Here is a 15349-nt window from a genome sequence, read left to right on the forward strand (position 1 = left end):
TCACAGACGTTGGTTGCTTGAAGTATCGGACACCACTGGTCTTTTGCGGGTCTGGCCATATACCGTACCTGTCGACTAGATATCCGAGCACAAGGGCTTGATGCTCACCAAAATGACACTTCTTTGTGTTTAAAACGAGACCAGCTTGTTTGACGCAATCTAGAACAACGCTAAGCCGATGGTTGTGCTTGTGAAATGCCTTGCCTAAAATAATTACATCATCGAGATAACACATACATATCTCCTATTTGAGACCGTGAAGGATGGAGTCTATGAATCGCTTGAAGGTAGCTGGGGCAGTACATAAGGCAAACGGCATAACGTTAAATTCAAATAACCTGTCAGGTGGGACAAAAGCAGTCTTCTATTTGTCAGACGGATGCATTGGTATTTCCCAGTACCTAGACCTTAGGTCGACGGACGAAAAGTATGCAGTCGAGTGCAGACAATCAACATCATCATCAATGCGTGGTAGCGGATACACGTCTTTCTTTGTGACGGCGTTGAGACGGCGGTAGTCGACACAAAGTCGCCAAGAGTTGTCTTTCTTTTTTACCAATATAACAGGAGCTGCCCAGGGACTGCTTGACTCTTGAATAACGCCTTTCTGCAGCATGTCGTTGACCTGGTCGGCGATCACTTTACTCTCTGACGGGGATACACGATAGGGTTTCTGGCGTATCGGTGTAGCATCTCCCATGTTGATGCTGTGGTGCACATACGGGATTCGGGCAACATGGAACAACGCTTGTCTTGAGCGAAATCAAAAACTCCCGCATAGCATGTAAGCACCTCCTCAAGGACATCCTGCTCGGAAGAAGGCAACGGCGAAAGAAGACGTTACAATATATATATATATATATATATATATATATATATATATATATATATATATATATTGTTAAGGCGTTTATTAGCAGACCCACAGCGAGCAAGCACAATGGCGACAGTAACGGCCAAGCACGGGCTCTCAGCGCGAGCGGCATCCCTTTTGGGTAGACCCACTAGAAGGCACCTGAGAGTTCCACCAATTTCAGTGTTCGGAAGCTTCTTTACAATTACCTCGGGGTCGAAGAGGGAGCCGCCTGGCGACCTAACAGCTTGTCACTATGAGCGGGTCATAGTAAGCCTTCAGGCGCTCCACGTTGACTATGTCGCGGCCGCGACGGCGCATGTCCGAAGTTTGTTCAATTGGTTCGATCAGATAGTTGACCGGAGATGTGCGCTCGATGACACGGTAGGGGCCTTCGTATTTGGGGAGTAGTTTGGAAGAAAGGCCAGCTACAGAGGTCGGGATTGAGAGCCATACAAAAGAACCAGGAAGGAACGTTGGCTCAGAAGTGGCGGAGCCATCACGAATACTCTTCTGCCGCTCTTGCTCATGCGTCGTAAATGTCTTGGAAAGCTCTCGACACTCTTCAGCAAGCCTGGCTGTCTCAGAAATAGGTGCACATTCAGATGGATCCGGCGTGTACGGGAGTATTGTGTCGATAGTGTGTGAGGGGTGCCTTCCGTACAGCAAGAAGAAAGGTGAAAACCCGGTTGTGCTCTGAGGGGCGGTGTTGCAGGCGTATGTGACGAAGGGCAGTATAGTATCCCAATTCGTGTGGTTGGCGGCGACGTACATCGAAAGCATGTCGCCGAGGGTGCGGTTAAAGCATTCGGTGAGACCATTCGTCTGCGGGTGGTAAGCAGTAGTTTTGTGGTGGACAGAATGGCACTCTGTGAGAATGGCTTCGACGACTTCTGACAAGAAGACACGGCCTCGATCGCTGAGAAGCTCCTGAGGTGGACCGTGGCGCAGTATGAATCGATGCAGTAGGAAGGATGCGACATCACGCACAGTAGCCGCAGGGATAGCGGCGGTTTCGGCGTATCGCGTTAAATGATCTACGGCGACGATGGCCCAGCGGTTACCAGCCGACGTCAGAGGAAGTGGTCCATACAAATCGATACCTATGCGCCCAAACGGACGCTCAGGGCAAGTTAACGGTTGCAGACTGGCTGGCGACGTGTGTGCTGACGGTTTGTGGCGTTGGCAAGCGAGGCAGGAGCGAATGAACTGCTGCACGTAGCGGTACATCCCGCGCCAGAAGTAGCGTTGCCGAATGCGATGGTAGGTTTTGAATACCCCAGAGTGCGCGCATTGCGGATCAGAATGAAAGGATTCACATATCTCTGACCGCAGACTGCGGGGTATCACGAGTAACCACTGCCGGCCATCGGTGTCGTAATTGCGTCGGTGTAGAAGGCCGTCACGGATGGTGAAATGGCGAGCTCGACGACGCAAGGCACGCGTGGATGGCGTTGCGGATGGATAAGAGAGCAAGTCGATCAGCGGGCCGATCCAATTATCCTTTCGCTGTTCGGTAGCGATTATGTCAACGTCAATGGCAGAAACAGCAGCCGAGGATACCGAGCAGAGCACATCACCTTCAGGCAGAGGGGAGCGCGAGAGGGCGTCGGCGTCAGCATGCTGGCGTCCGTTGCGGTACAGCACGCGGATGTCGTAGTCTTGTAAACGAAGAGCCCAACGCGCGAGACGGCCTGAGGGATCCTTCAATGATGAAAGCCAGCATAGTGCATGATGGTCGGTGACGACATCGAATGGGCGACCATACAAATACGGTCGAAACTTTGTAAGAGCCCAGACGATCGCCAGGCACTCTTTCTCCGTGACGGTGTAGTTTGTCTCAGCTCTCGTGAGCGTACGGCTTGCATATGCTACGACATATTCAGGGAATCCGGGTTTGCGCTGCGCCAGGACAGCGCCGAGGCCTACACCGCTGGCGTCTGTGTGCACCTCCGTCGGGGCCTTAGGGTCGTAGTGGCGTAGATTGGGAGGAGACGTCAACACATGGCGGAGCTTCGCGAACGCGTCGTCGCACTCAGACGACCACGAATTGAGGGACCCGTTACTTCCAAGGAGCTTCGTCAGCGGTGATATGATCGTGGCAAAGTTTCGTATGAAGTGTCGGAAGTATGAGCACAGGCCCACGAAACTACGCAGTTCTTTGACGGACGCAGGTTTGGGGAATTCGGCCACGGCCCGAAGCTTGGCTGGGTCAGGAAGAATGCCATCCTTGGACACGACGTACCCAAGGATGGTGAGTTGCCGTGCTGCAAAGCGGCACTTCTTCAGATTTAGTTGCAAGCCGGCATTGCTGACACGTGCAAAAACTTCTTTCAGACGGTTGGAGGTGCATAGAGAAATCTGGAGCGAACACAACAACGTCACCGAGGTAACACAAGCACGTGTGCCATTTCAAGTTGCGCAGAACGGTGTCCATCATGCGCTCAAAGGTCGCAGGTGCATTACATAGACCAAACGGCATGACGTTGAATTTGTACAAGCCGTCGGGTGTGATGAACGCAGTCTTCGGTCGAGCGTCATCAGCCATGGGTACTTGCCAGTACCCCGAGCGCAGATCGAGAGAAGAAAAAAATTCGGCTCCGTGAAGGCTGTCAATTGCGTCATCGATGCGCGGCAGTGGGTAAACATCTTTGCGAGTGATCTTATTGAGCCGTCTGTAGTCCACACAGAACCGCACAGAACCATCTTTCTTCGCAACAAGAACAACAGGAGACGCCCATGGACTGTCCGAGGGCCGAATAACGTCGCGTCTGAGCATATCATCAACCTGCTCGTTAATTTCCCGACGTTCAGCAGGCGACACGCGGTAGGGACGTTGCCGTAATGGTGGATGGGCACCAGTGTCGATACGATGCATAACAGCGGACGCACGACCGAGAGAACTTCGCCCGACATCGAAAGAAGAACGATATTCTCGCAACAAATTCAGAAGCTGGGAACGCTGTACCGACGTGAGGTTGCCATCAATGTAAGGGCCAAATACATCAGGAGTTGATGAATCAGAAGTGGAAACAGCACTGATGGTACGCAAATTGGGACAACGCGAGTCATCAGGTACATCCAGGACTTGTGCGTTATCCACTGGTTCCACTCTGCCGAGACATTCCCCTCGAACCAAGGTAACAGTGTACGGGGATGGGTTGGTCACGAAAATAGAGGCGTTGCCCTGGGTGATTTGCATGGTCGCGAAAGGTACTAGCAACCTTTTCCTTCGGCAAGCACGGTCGGATGGCGAAACGAGTGCAATTGTGTCGGAGAGTCCAGCGCAGTACACAGATACACCCATCGTGGAGCTTGGAGGCACTATGGTATCGTCTTTCACGAGAATCTTGCTCACTTTCGAAGAACTGTCTTCCGCGTCAAATGCGAGAAGGGGGAGAGTTCAATTTCGGCGGCGGCACAATGGATGACGGCGTCGTTGCGGGAGAGAAAATCCCACCCCAGGATGACGTCATGAGAGCATGCGGGAATGATGATGAATTGGGCGACATACAGAACGTCCTGAACGACAACCCGAGCTGTGCACCCTGCTTTAGGATGGATACGATGCAAACCGGCGGTACGAAGGGACAATCCAGAAATTGGCGTCGTCACTTTACGAAGCAAGCGGCAAAATTTTTCGTCCATAACGGATACTGCAGCTCCTGTGTCAATAAGAGCAGATGCGTGAACACCGTCCACAAGCACGTCAATGACATTAGATGGGCGGCTCTGAGGGCTTTCACAGTGCGATAGCATCGCAGTCCTTGCCTCGTGGACTGCGACAACTAGTTTCCCGCTCGTGAGCTGCTGAACTTGGCCGCATGGGGGACGGGGAACGACGTCGTGGGGACGGTGACCTACGAGAAGATGAAGCTAGGCGAGTTGGCGGTGGCAGAGACGGCGTTTCCTCGTGATAGGTACGCCTGATCTGGCCAGTAACAGGCGACGAGATATGGGGCGTCTGTACGCGAGTGCAATAATGTGCTACGTGGCCGGCGTAACCGCAGGCAAAGCAAATGGGCCGGTTGTCGGATGTGCGCCATCGGTTCGCCGGGGTAGGTCTTGTCCATGACGCAAGAGCCGATGGATGGAACGGTGGCTGGAAAGGCTGCAAGGGGTGCTGGAGCTGAGTCTGAGAGGTCACGTCAACATACGTAGCCGGCATACCCGCTGCAAAGGATGGAGGTCGTGCGGCAGCTTCGGCGTAAGTCAGTGGGGCGGGCGCTTGAACGACTGGAGGCGGCCTGGCGACCACTTGGGCGTAACTTGGGGGTACAGGAGCCGGAAGCTGTTGTGGGTGGTACGCAGGCATGACCTCCGCTATTTCCTGCTCAATCGCTCGGCGGATGGGGGGGAAAATGGTAGTGGCCGATTGTTGAGCAGCCGGTGGGTGGGCAAAGGGCAGGAGAGAGAACTGCCGTGCGATTTCCTCACGTATGAAGGACTTGAGGTCTGCCAGCAGTGCCACCTGGTCACAGCTCGCCTCCAAGCCTGCAAGCCCTGCATCTCGTGGTGTGGAGCGACGGGTCATCGAACGCTGCCGGCGGAACTCCTCGTAGCTCTGGCACAGCGTGATGACCTCAGCTACTGTGCCTGGGTTTTTGGCAAGCAGCATCGTGAAGGCATCATCGGCAATGCCCTTCATGACGTTCCGGATCTTGTCTGATTCGGACATGCTGTCGTTGGATTTCTTGCATAGGTCCAGGACGTCTTCAATGTAACTGGTGAATGATTCACCGGCCTGCTGAGCGCGTTCGCTTAAGCGCTGCTCGGCTTGCAGCTTACGAACGGCAGGGCGGCCAAAAACGTTGGTGATGGCGGTCTTAAAATCGGACCAGGTTGCGAAATCAGACGCGTGGTTGTTATATCACATGCTGGCCACACCCGCGAGGTATAAAACCAGGTTGCCGAGTTTACCTGCCTCGTCCCAATGATTGGGGACGCTGACGCGTTCGTACATGGCGAGCCAGTCCTCGACGTCGGTGCCATCCGCGCCGGTGAAGACAGGTGGGTCGCAGATGCGGGGGACACCGGAACATGGCGTCGGCGCAGGAGGAAGCGTTTGCTGGGCGGCGTCTTGTTGCATGGTTGAAGGCACGGTACGGGATCTTAGCTCCAAGGGCATCGAATGTGAACCGAAGATGTTTGAAGGGCACAGCACTCTCCACCAAAATGTTAAGGCGTTTATTAGCCGACCCACAGCGAGCAAGCACAATGGCGACAGTAACGGCCAAGCACGGGCTCTGAGCGCGAGCGGCATCCCTTTTGGGTAGACCCACTAGAAGGCACCTGAGAGTTCCACCAATTTCAGTGTTCGGAAGCTTCTTTACAATATATATTGTTAGGGCATTTATTAGCCGGCACACAGCGAGCATACACAATGGCAACAGTAACGGCCAAGCACGAACTCTCAGCGCGAGCGGCGCCCTTTTTGGGTAGACCCCCTAGAAAAAACTTGAGAATTCGACCCATTTCAGTGTTCGGAGGCTTCTCTACAATTACCCCGGGGGTCGAAGAGGGAGCCTCCTGGCGACCTAACAGCTTGTGACTATGAGCAGGTCATAGAAAGCCTTCAGGCGGTCCACATTGACTATGTCACGCCCGCGACGGCACATGTCCGAAGATTGTTTAATTGGTTTTATCAGATAGTTGACTGGAGATGTGCGCTCGATGACACGGTAGGGGCCTTCATATTTCGGGAGTAGTTTGGAAGAAAGGTCAGCTACAGAGGTCGGCATCGAGAGCCATACAAGGGAACCAGGAAGGAACGTGGGCTCAGAAGTGGCGGAGCCATCATGAATTCTGCCGCTCTCGCTCATGCATTGTAAAAGTCTTGACAAGCTCGCGTCACTCTTCAGCAAGCCTGGCTGTCTCAGAAATAGGTGCACCCTCAGATGGATCCGGTGTGTACGGGAGTATCGTGTCGATGGTGTGTGACGGGTGCCTTCCGTACACAAGAAGAAGGGTGAAAAACCGGTCGTGCTCTGAGGGGTGGTGTTGTAGGCGTAGGTGACGAAGGGCAGTATAGTATCCCAATTCGTGTGGTTGGCAGCGACGTACATCAAAAGCGTGTGGCCGAGGGTGCAGTTAAAGCGTTTAGTGAGACCATTCGTCTGCGGGTGGTAATCAGTAGTTTTGCGATGGACAGAATGGCACTCCGTAAAAATGGCTTCGACGACTTCAGACAAGAAGACACGGCCTCGATCGCTGAGAAGCTCCTGGAGTGGACCGTGGCACAGTATGAATCGATGCAGTAAGAAGGATGCAAGATCACGCGCAGTAGCCGCAGGGAGAGCGGTGGTTTCGGTGTATCGCGTTAAATGATCTACGGCGACGATGGCCCAGCGGTTACCAGCCCACGTCAGAGGAAGTGGTCGATACAAATCGATACCTATGCGCCCAAACGGATGGTCAGGGCAAGGTAACGGTTGCAGACCGGCTGGCGACGTGTGCGCTGACGGTCTGGGGTGTTGGCAAGTGAGGCAGGAGCGAGCGAACTGCTGCACGTAGCGGTACATCCCGCGCCAGAAGTAGCGTTATCAAATGCGATGGTAGGTTTTGAATACCCCAGAGTGTGCGTATTGCAGATCAGAATGGAAGGATTCACATATCTCCGATTGCAGACTGCGGGGTATCACGAGTAACCACTGCCGGCCATCTGCGTCGTAATTGCGTCGGTGTAGGAGGCCGTCACGAATGGCGAAATGGTGAGCTCGACAGCGCAAGGCACGCGTGGATGGCGTTGTGGACGGATCAGAGAGCAAGGCGATCAGCAGGGTGATCCAATTATCCTTTCGCTGTTCGGTAGCGATGATGTCAACATCAATAGCAGAAACAGCAACCGATGATACTGAGCAGAGCACGTCATCTTCAGGCAGAGGGGAGCGCGAGAGGGCGTCGGTGTCAGCATGCTGGCATCCGTTGCGGTACAGCACGCGGATGTCGTAGTCTTGTAAGCGAAGAGCCCAACGGGCGAGACGTCCTGAGGGATCCTTCAATGATGACAGCCAGTATAGTGCATGATGGTCGGTGACGACATCAAATGGGCGACCATACACATAAGGTCGAAACTTTGTAAGAGACCAGACGATCACCAGGCACTCTTTTTCTGTGACGGTGTAGTTTGTCTCGGCTCTCGTGAGCGTACGGCTTGCATATGCCGCGATATACTTAGGGAATCCAGATTTGCGCTGCGCCAGGACTGCGCCGAGGCCTACACCGCTGGCGTCCATGTGCATCTCCATTGGATCCGTAGGGTCGTAGTGGCAAAGAATGGGAGGAGACATCAACAAATGGCAGAGCTTCGTGAACGCGTCGTCGCACTCGGACGACCACCAATTGAAGGGCCCGTTACTTCTAAGGAGCTTCGTCAGAGGTGATATGATCGTGGCAAAGTTACATATGAAGCGTCGGAAGTATGAGCACAGGCCCATGAAACTACGCAATTCTTCGACGAACGCAGGTTTGGGGAATTCGGCCACGGCCCGAAGCTTGGCTGGGTCAGGAAGTATGCCATCCTTGGACACGACGTACCCTAGGATGGTGAGTTGCCATGCTGCAAAGCGGCACTTCTTCAGATTTAGTTGCAAGCCGACATTGCTCACACGTGCGAAAACTTCTTTCAGACAGTGGAGATGCGTGGAGAAATCTGGAGCAAAGACAACAAAGTCATCGAGGTAACACAAGTACATGTGCCATTTCAAGTTGTGCAGAACGGTGTCCATCATACGCTCAAAGGTTGCAGGTGCATTACATAGACCAAACGTTGAATTCATACAAGCCGTCGGGTGTGATGAAGGCAGCCCTCGGTCGAGCATCATCAGCCATGGGTACTTGCCAGTACCCCGAGCGCAGATCGAGAGGAGAAAAAAAATTCGGATCCGCGAAGGCTGTCAGTTGCGTCATCGATGCGTGGCAGTGGGTAATCACCCTTGCGAGTGATCTTATTGAGCCTTCTGTAGTCCACACATAACCGCACAAAACCATCCTTCTTCGCAACAAGAACAGGACACGCCCATGGACTGTCCCAGGGCCGAATAACGTCACGTCGGAGCATATCGTCAACCTGCTCGTTAATTTCCCGACGTTCAGCAGGCCACACGCGGTATGGACGTTGCCGTAATAATGTATGGGCACCAGTGTCGATACAATGTGTAACAGTGGGCGCGCGACCGAAAGAACTTCGCCCGATATCGAAAGAAGAACAATATTCTTGCAACAGGTCCAGAAGCTGGGAACGCTGTACTGCCGCAAGGTTGTCATCAATGTAGGGGCCAAATACACCAGGAGATGATGGATCAGAAGTGGAAACAGCACTCATGGTACGCGAATTGGGACAACGCGAGTCATCGGGTACGTCCAGGACTTGTGCGTCTTCGACTGGTTCCACTCTGCCGAGACATTCCCCTCGAACCAAGTTAACAGTGTACGGGGATGGATGGGTTGGTCACAAAAATAGCGGCGTGGCCCTGGGTGATTTGCACGGTCGCGAAAGGTACTAGCAATCCTTTCTTTCTGCAAGCACGATCGCATGGTGAAACGAGTACAATTGTATCGGAGAGACCGGCGAAGTAGACTGATACACCCGTCGTCGAGCTTGGAGGCACCGTGGTATCGTCTTTCATGAGAATCTTGCTCAGTGTCGAGGGACTGTCTTCTGGCGTCAAATGCGAGAAGAGTGAGAATTCAATTTCGGCGGCGGCACAATGAATGACGGCGTTGTTGTGGAGAGCAAATTCCATCCCAGGATGACGTCATGAGAGCATAAAGGAATGATGATGAATTGGGCGACATACAGAATGTCCTGAACGAAAATGCGAGCTGTGCACTCTGCTGTAGGATGAATACAATGCAAACTAGCGGTACGAAGGGACTACCCAGAAATTGGCGTCGTCACTTTTCGAAGGAAGCGGCAAAGGTTTTCGTCCATAACTGATTCGGCAGCTCCAGTGTCAGTAAGAGCAGATGTATTCACCGTCCACAAGCACGTCAATGACATTAGATGGGTGGCTCTGAGGGCTTCACAATGCGATAGCGTCACAGCACTTGCTTCAGGGACTGCGACGACTAGTTTTTCCGCTCGTGAGCAGCTGAACTTGGTCGCATGGGGGACGGGGAATGACGTCGTGGAGATGATGACCTTCAAGGAGATGGAGCTAGGTGAGACGGCGGTGGCATAGATGGCGTTTCGTCGTGATAGGGACGGTTGATCTGGCCAGCAACAGGCGATGAGATAGGGGGCATCTGTATGCGAGGGCAATAACGTGCTACGTGGCCAGCGTAACCGCAGGAAAAGCACATGGGCCGGTTGTCGGGTGTGCGCCATCGGTTCGCCGGGGTAGGTGTTGTCCATGTCGCAAGAGCCGACGGATGTAATGGTGACTGGAAAGGCTGCAGGGTGTGCTGGAGCTGAGTCTGAGCGGTCGCATCAACATACGTAGCTGGCATACCCGTTGCAAAGGACGGAGGTCGTGCGGCAGCTTTGGCGTAAGTAAGTGGGGCGGGCGCTTGAACGACTGGAGGCGGCCTGGCGACCGCTTAGGCGTAACTTGGGTGCGCAGGGGTCGGAAGTTGTTGTGGGTGGTACGCAGGCATGACCTCCGCTATTTCCTGCTCAATCGCTCGGCTGATGGGTGGAAGAATGGTAGTGGCCAATTGTTGAACAGCCGGTGGGTGGGCAAAGGCCAGGAGAGAGAACTGGCGCGTGATTTCCTCACATATAAAGGACTTGAGGTCTGCCAGCAGCACCACCTGATCACAGCTCGCCTCCAAGCCAGCAAGCCCTGCATCTTGTGGTGTGGAGCGACGGCTCATCGAACGCTGCCGGCGGAGCTCCTCGTAGCTCTGGCACGGCGTGATGACCTCAGCCATTGTGCGTGGGTTTTCGGCAAGCAACATCAAGAAGGCATCATCGTCAATGCCTTTCATGACGTTCCAGATCTTGTCTGATTCCGACATGCTGTCTTTGGATTTCTTGCACAAGTTCAGGACATCTTCGATGTAACTGGTGAATGATTCACCGGCCTGCTGAGCGTGTTCGCGTAAGCGCTGCTCGGCTTGCAGCTTACGAACGGCAGGGTGGCCAAAAACGTGTGTGATAGCGGTCTTCAAATTGGACCAGGTTGCAAAATCGAACGTGTGGTTGTTGTACCACAAACTTGCAACTCCCGCAAGGTAGAACACGAAGTTCCTCAACTTGCCGTCCTTGTCCCATTTGTCGGGGACGCTCACGCGCTCGTAAATGGCGAGCCAGTTTTCCACGTCAGTGCCATCGGCACCCGTGAAGATGGGTGGATTGGGTGGATCGCGGATCCTGGGGACACCGAGACAAGAAGGCGACACAGGAGGAGGCGTTTGCTGAGAGGCGTCGTGGGACATGGTAGATGGCAGGGTATGTGATCGTAGTTCCAAGGGCATCGAAGGGGATCGTAGCACTCTCCACCAATTCGTTAGGGCGTTTATTAGCCGGCACACAGGGAGCGTACACAATGGCGACAGTAACAATCAAGCACGGACTCTCAGCGCGACGGGCGTCCTTTTCACACTTCAGTGTTCGGAGGCTTCTCTACAATGTGTGTGTGTGTGTGTGTGTGTATATGTGTGTGTGATTTAATGCACTAACTAGGCTATCCTTTCTGTCTCTCCGTGTGTTTACTTCTTTTATTAGGTGAACCCCCCACAATCTCTATAGTTCAGGTTGTTTAGAAATTGGGAAGTATGGTTTTCGTATTCGTGCTTGTTTTCACCAGTGAGTCTCAAACTCCCCTATTCATGAGAATTGTTAGTTTACAAAAAAATACGAGCTAACAATCTCACAGGTGGTTTTGTGCTGTTGTCGCTCATTCCCTACAGGAGATGGAAGAACTGTGGGCCCTGCTGTGTTGCAGTGGGGCCTCCAATCTGCGAGTGATTGTGCGGTACCTTCTAATCGTGGCTGGTTTGGCCCCCGGAGAGCTTCTCCCATCGGCGAAGCGCGTGGCACTACACATGGGGCGTGCCTGCCCTGATCGGCTGCTGGATGCCCTCCTCGCCGAGATGCAGCTGGCCGAGACGCTGGGTTTCTCTGTTGAACGGACCGAGACGCCACCATTCTTTCGCCTCACCAGCGCCCGCAAGGGCAGCAGCAGCCACTCAGATGACGGCAACCAGGTATGCTTGTAAACGGGCAACCAACCAGGCGTGCGTGTGAAAGGGAGAGGGCGTGGCAGTACAGGTCACAGCCTTGCAGGAAGGCAAACAGAACGCACGTACTCTGACTTTCTATATTTTATATTTTTCTATTCGTTACTTTAAATGGCTAGATTGAAACTTGGAGCATATATTGGTGTAAAAGTGACTCATTATTTTGTGAGCTTGAACCGCGCCGGGGACAAGACAGTCCTGTCCTCAGTGCAGTTTACGCTCGCAAATAAATTTCTTGCCAACTGGACTCCAAGATCTCACTGCTTGACTGAGTCATTGTTTGCTTACTTTTTTTCTAATACCTGCCATAGTAACTTAGCAGATAAGATAGTGAGCTGCCAAACTGGAGGACGTGGCTTCGACTGACCATGGCAGCTACATTTTGATGGCACTTAAAATGCAAACACACGCCTATAGATTTAGTTGCACTTTAAGGGGAGATCCTACTCGAAGACACTTTTTTTTTATATTCACCTTGGAGCAATGAAACTTCATTTGTATATGGAACTTTTTATGGTGATTTCAAATATATAATTAGTTTTCTTGCAAGTTGCATACTTTTAGCTCAGCAACATGACAAAGTAAAAACCTTGACCCTTTTGCCCCCCCTCTTTTCATCCCTAAACTTCCGTAATTTTTTACCATTCATAGTTCATAATGTTTCAAATAAAGTGTAGAAAGCAAATAAATAATTAGCAGGCACGTACAAAATATGTAATAGGCATGAAAAATAATAGACGTAAAAAGTTGATATTTCACCTAGCCTAGTAAAAATTTACATACAATTTTTTATTATACAATAAAATATTGAAATTTAAACTAGATAATTGTATTTTTCTTACTTGGAAAAAATTTGGTCAAAATTTCATGCAGATCCAATCACTAAAAGTGGCCAAGAAAGGAGGGGCACATAGAAAAAAATGGCAAAATTTGTGTTTTGAGAAAAACGAGTTTTAAAGTTAAAATTTAGTTTTTATTTATGAAACATATCATTAAAATTGATAAAATTTGCACACCAAAAAGAACAATGCTTCTTGTAATAGCCACTTCCACTAAAATACGCCAACACCATGAGTTTGTGTCTCTTGACTTTTTCGAGCCGACTCCTTACAGACATTTCGCTCACAGACAGGGCCATGAAACACTTGCCAAACATCCACTCCATCTGGCAGAGCCTTGTGTCAACTGCAAGCTAGGAAAACGTTTGATAGGACTGCGAAATCTAAACTAAGTCTAGTGTCATGCCATTTTGCGGCCATGTTTGTGCCACATACCGTCGTACATAATGGCAATGTCGTCCGCTCTAGGTTCCTTCGACCTCGTAAGATTGGCGCTAACGTCATCCATAGCTGCATCACGAACTTTCCGGCTGACGGGTGTGAATGACTTTTGATGCATTGGCTTTTGCAAGCCAACAACTGCCGCAAACCAACAACAGCCTATTCCTACACAGGACGCCGCACAACGGCTTTCTCGTGCGAGCAATGGCTTTTTTCATTAATAATGGAGATAATTACACGAGAAAAACATTGTTCAGCTGCGCTGCTCGACAAGACATGGGCCCCGCAAATAGGCTTCGTAGCACATACAGGCGCGCAGCGGCCAATGGCGGTCCCCGATCCGTACCTCGTGATAAGCCAGTCGCGGCGCTCAAAAAATGCTCAGAAGCGTGCTTCTTTTTATTATTTCTCGCACTGCATCAGCGAGGGAAACTGTTGTTATTTGAAGAGTGAGGCTCGACTCTTTGGCTCATGCGATCAACAATGGCGAGCGGCAGAGCATCATCAGCAGCAAGGTGCTCGAAGACTGCATACTTTGGACCTTTTAACAGGCACCTTGTGCTCTTTAGATGCAATTTTATAGCATTTCTAGTCAAGTCTCGACCTGTACTTTTTTTTTCATAACAGTAGAGGTACTAATCTTATCAAAACAGGTGAAAATAAAAAAAAAATATAATTTGGAAGAAAACTCGCGTTTTTCGACCCACGTCTCCTTTTAAGGAACCTCAGCTGCTCAAATTAATCTGGCATTTCGCACTATAGTGTGGCTCATAATCCTATCATAGCAATGGCGCACAAAGTTCCTGAATTTAAGTTTTCTTTCTTTCTGCTCATGTGTAACATTTTGTGTACGTACAGTTATTTATTGGCGTAAGTGCAATAAAAATCCTGCTTCTTTAATGCAAATGTTAATATTGTAGGTAATCGCGCCAGTGTCAACTTTTCTGCTACGTGATGCCAGAGTTCATTGTACGGTCATCCTTTATGGTCCCAATAGTAATTGCTGGCTATGCATCAAGCTAGTTTTAATAATTTATATATAATTATTCGGAGTATATTATTTGATATATACTTCTGGCTGAAAACATTAGGTAAACATTCATGAAATATTTCTATTGTTTGTGACTTTCAACAATATTTGCACCTGTGGTGCCAGCGTTACATGGTGTATTTGTACTCTCGGTTTTCTATTCATAAATTTGGTGCAACTTGGAATGCTGTCTCATTTGCTGACACATTGAAATTCGTTACAGCATCGCCACGTATTTATGACGTTACATATTGCTGCCTGCCAATAAGTTGTCTCACTTTTTTCACATTCATTTTTTCTCACGTGGAACGTAGCTGTGAAAAAAGCTTTTGTCAAAGCCTATTCAGAAAGCTTCTGTTGCAAAGTGATCAATGAACCACTTTGGTATTGCTGTCCTGTGCGTATAGCACAAAAATAATTGCTGTTCATTGTGCTTGTTATATAGATGAACACCCACTATCTACAATAAAAAGGTAAAAAATAATTACTCCTTATCGTTTATCAGGGGATAAGACATTCAGAGCTCTGCTTTGTTTGCTAGATCGGCTGGCCTTTGTGAGTGCCTTTGACTGTACATAATAGTCACTGCACAAAAGAGCAAGGCATGTCTACCATAGGTACGACATAGAAATTAATATGCAAATGTGCTGAGATGTTTGCGTCATACGACTGAGCTTTCTGTCACTTTAACTGCCCATGCGAGGTTGCAATTTTTGTCGTGCCATTTCGTGGCAGGCCCCAGATGTTGGCCAGGAACGTGGCACACTGCACACCAAGAGACGCAGCACGGAGGACGGGTCAAACGAGTGTCGAGGTGGTTCTCTGCGGAGCAACTCTAGCGACCGGTCGCGACAAGACCGCTCGATGCTGCTGTCTACTGACGAGCCCAGGGTAAGAAAGTTTTTCGCATAAGTGCTTTCACTGATGCTCTCCAGCTTTTGCTGCAAGAACAGTGATGCGATCACAACAGCAGTTGATTCGGTGACACAATTGTCAGCCTTG

General features: G+C 50.8%; 1 protein-coding gene across 2 annotated transcripts in view; it reads left to right on the top strand.

Moving 5' to 3' along the window:
* The window catches only part of fry (microtubule binding protein furry), a 64860-nt gene that overhangs the window by 21169 nt on the left and 28342 nt on the right, over window positions 1-15349 (top strand). For both annotated transcript variants that reach the window (XM_075890963.1, XM_037412621.2), the window contains exons 4-5: window positions 11708-12004; window positions 15083-15238. In XM_075890963.1, the coding sequence (XP_075747078.1) occupies window positions 11708-12004; window positions 15083-15238 (453 nt within the window). The remainder of the gene's footprint in view (window positions 1-11707; window positions 12005-15082; window positions 15239-15349) is intronic.

Source organism: Rhipicephalus microplus, chromosome 1 (genome assembly GCF_043290135.1).
Source record: "Rhipicephalus microplus isolate Deutch F79 chromosome 1, USDA_Rmic, whole genome shotgun sequence".
Taxonomy (NCBI): domain Eukaryota; kingdom Metazoa; phylum Arthropoda; class Arachnida; order Ixodida; family Ixodidae; genus Rhipicephalus; species Rhipicephalus microplus.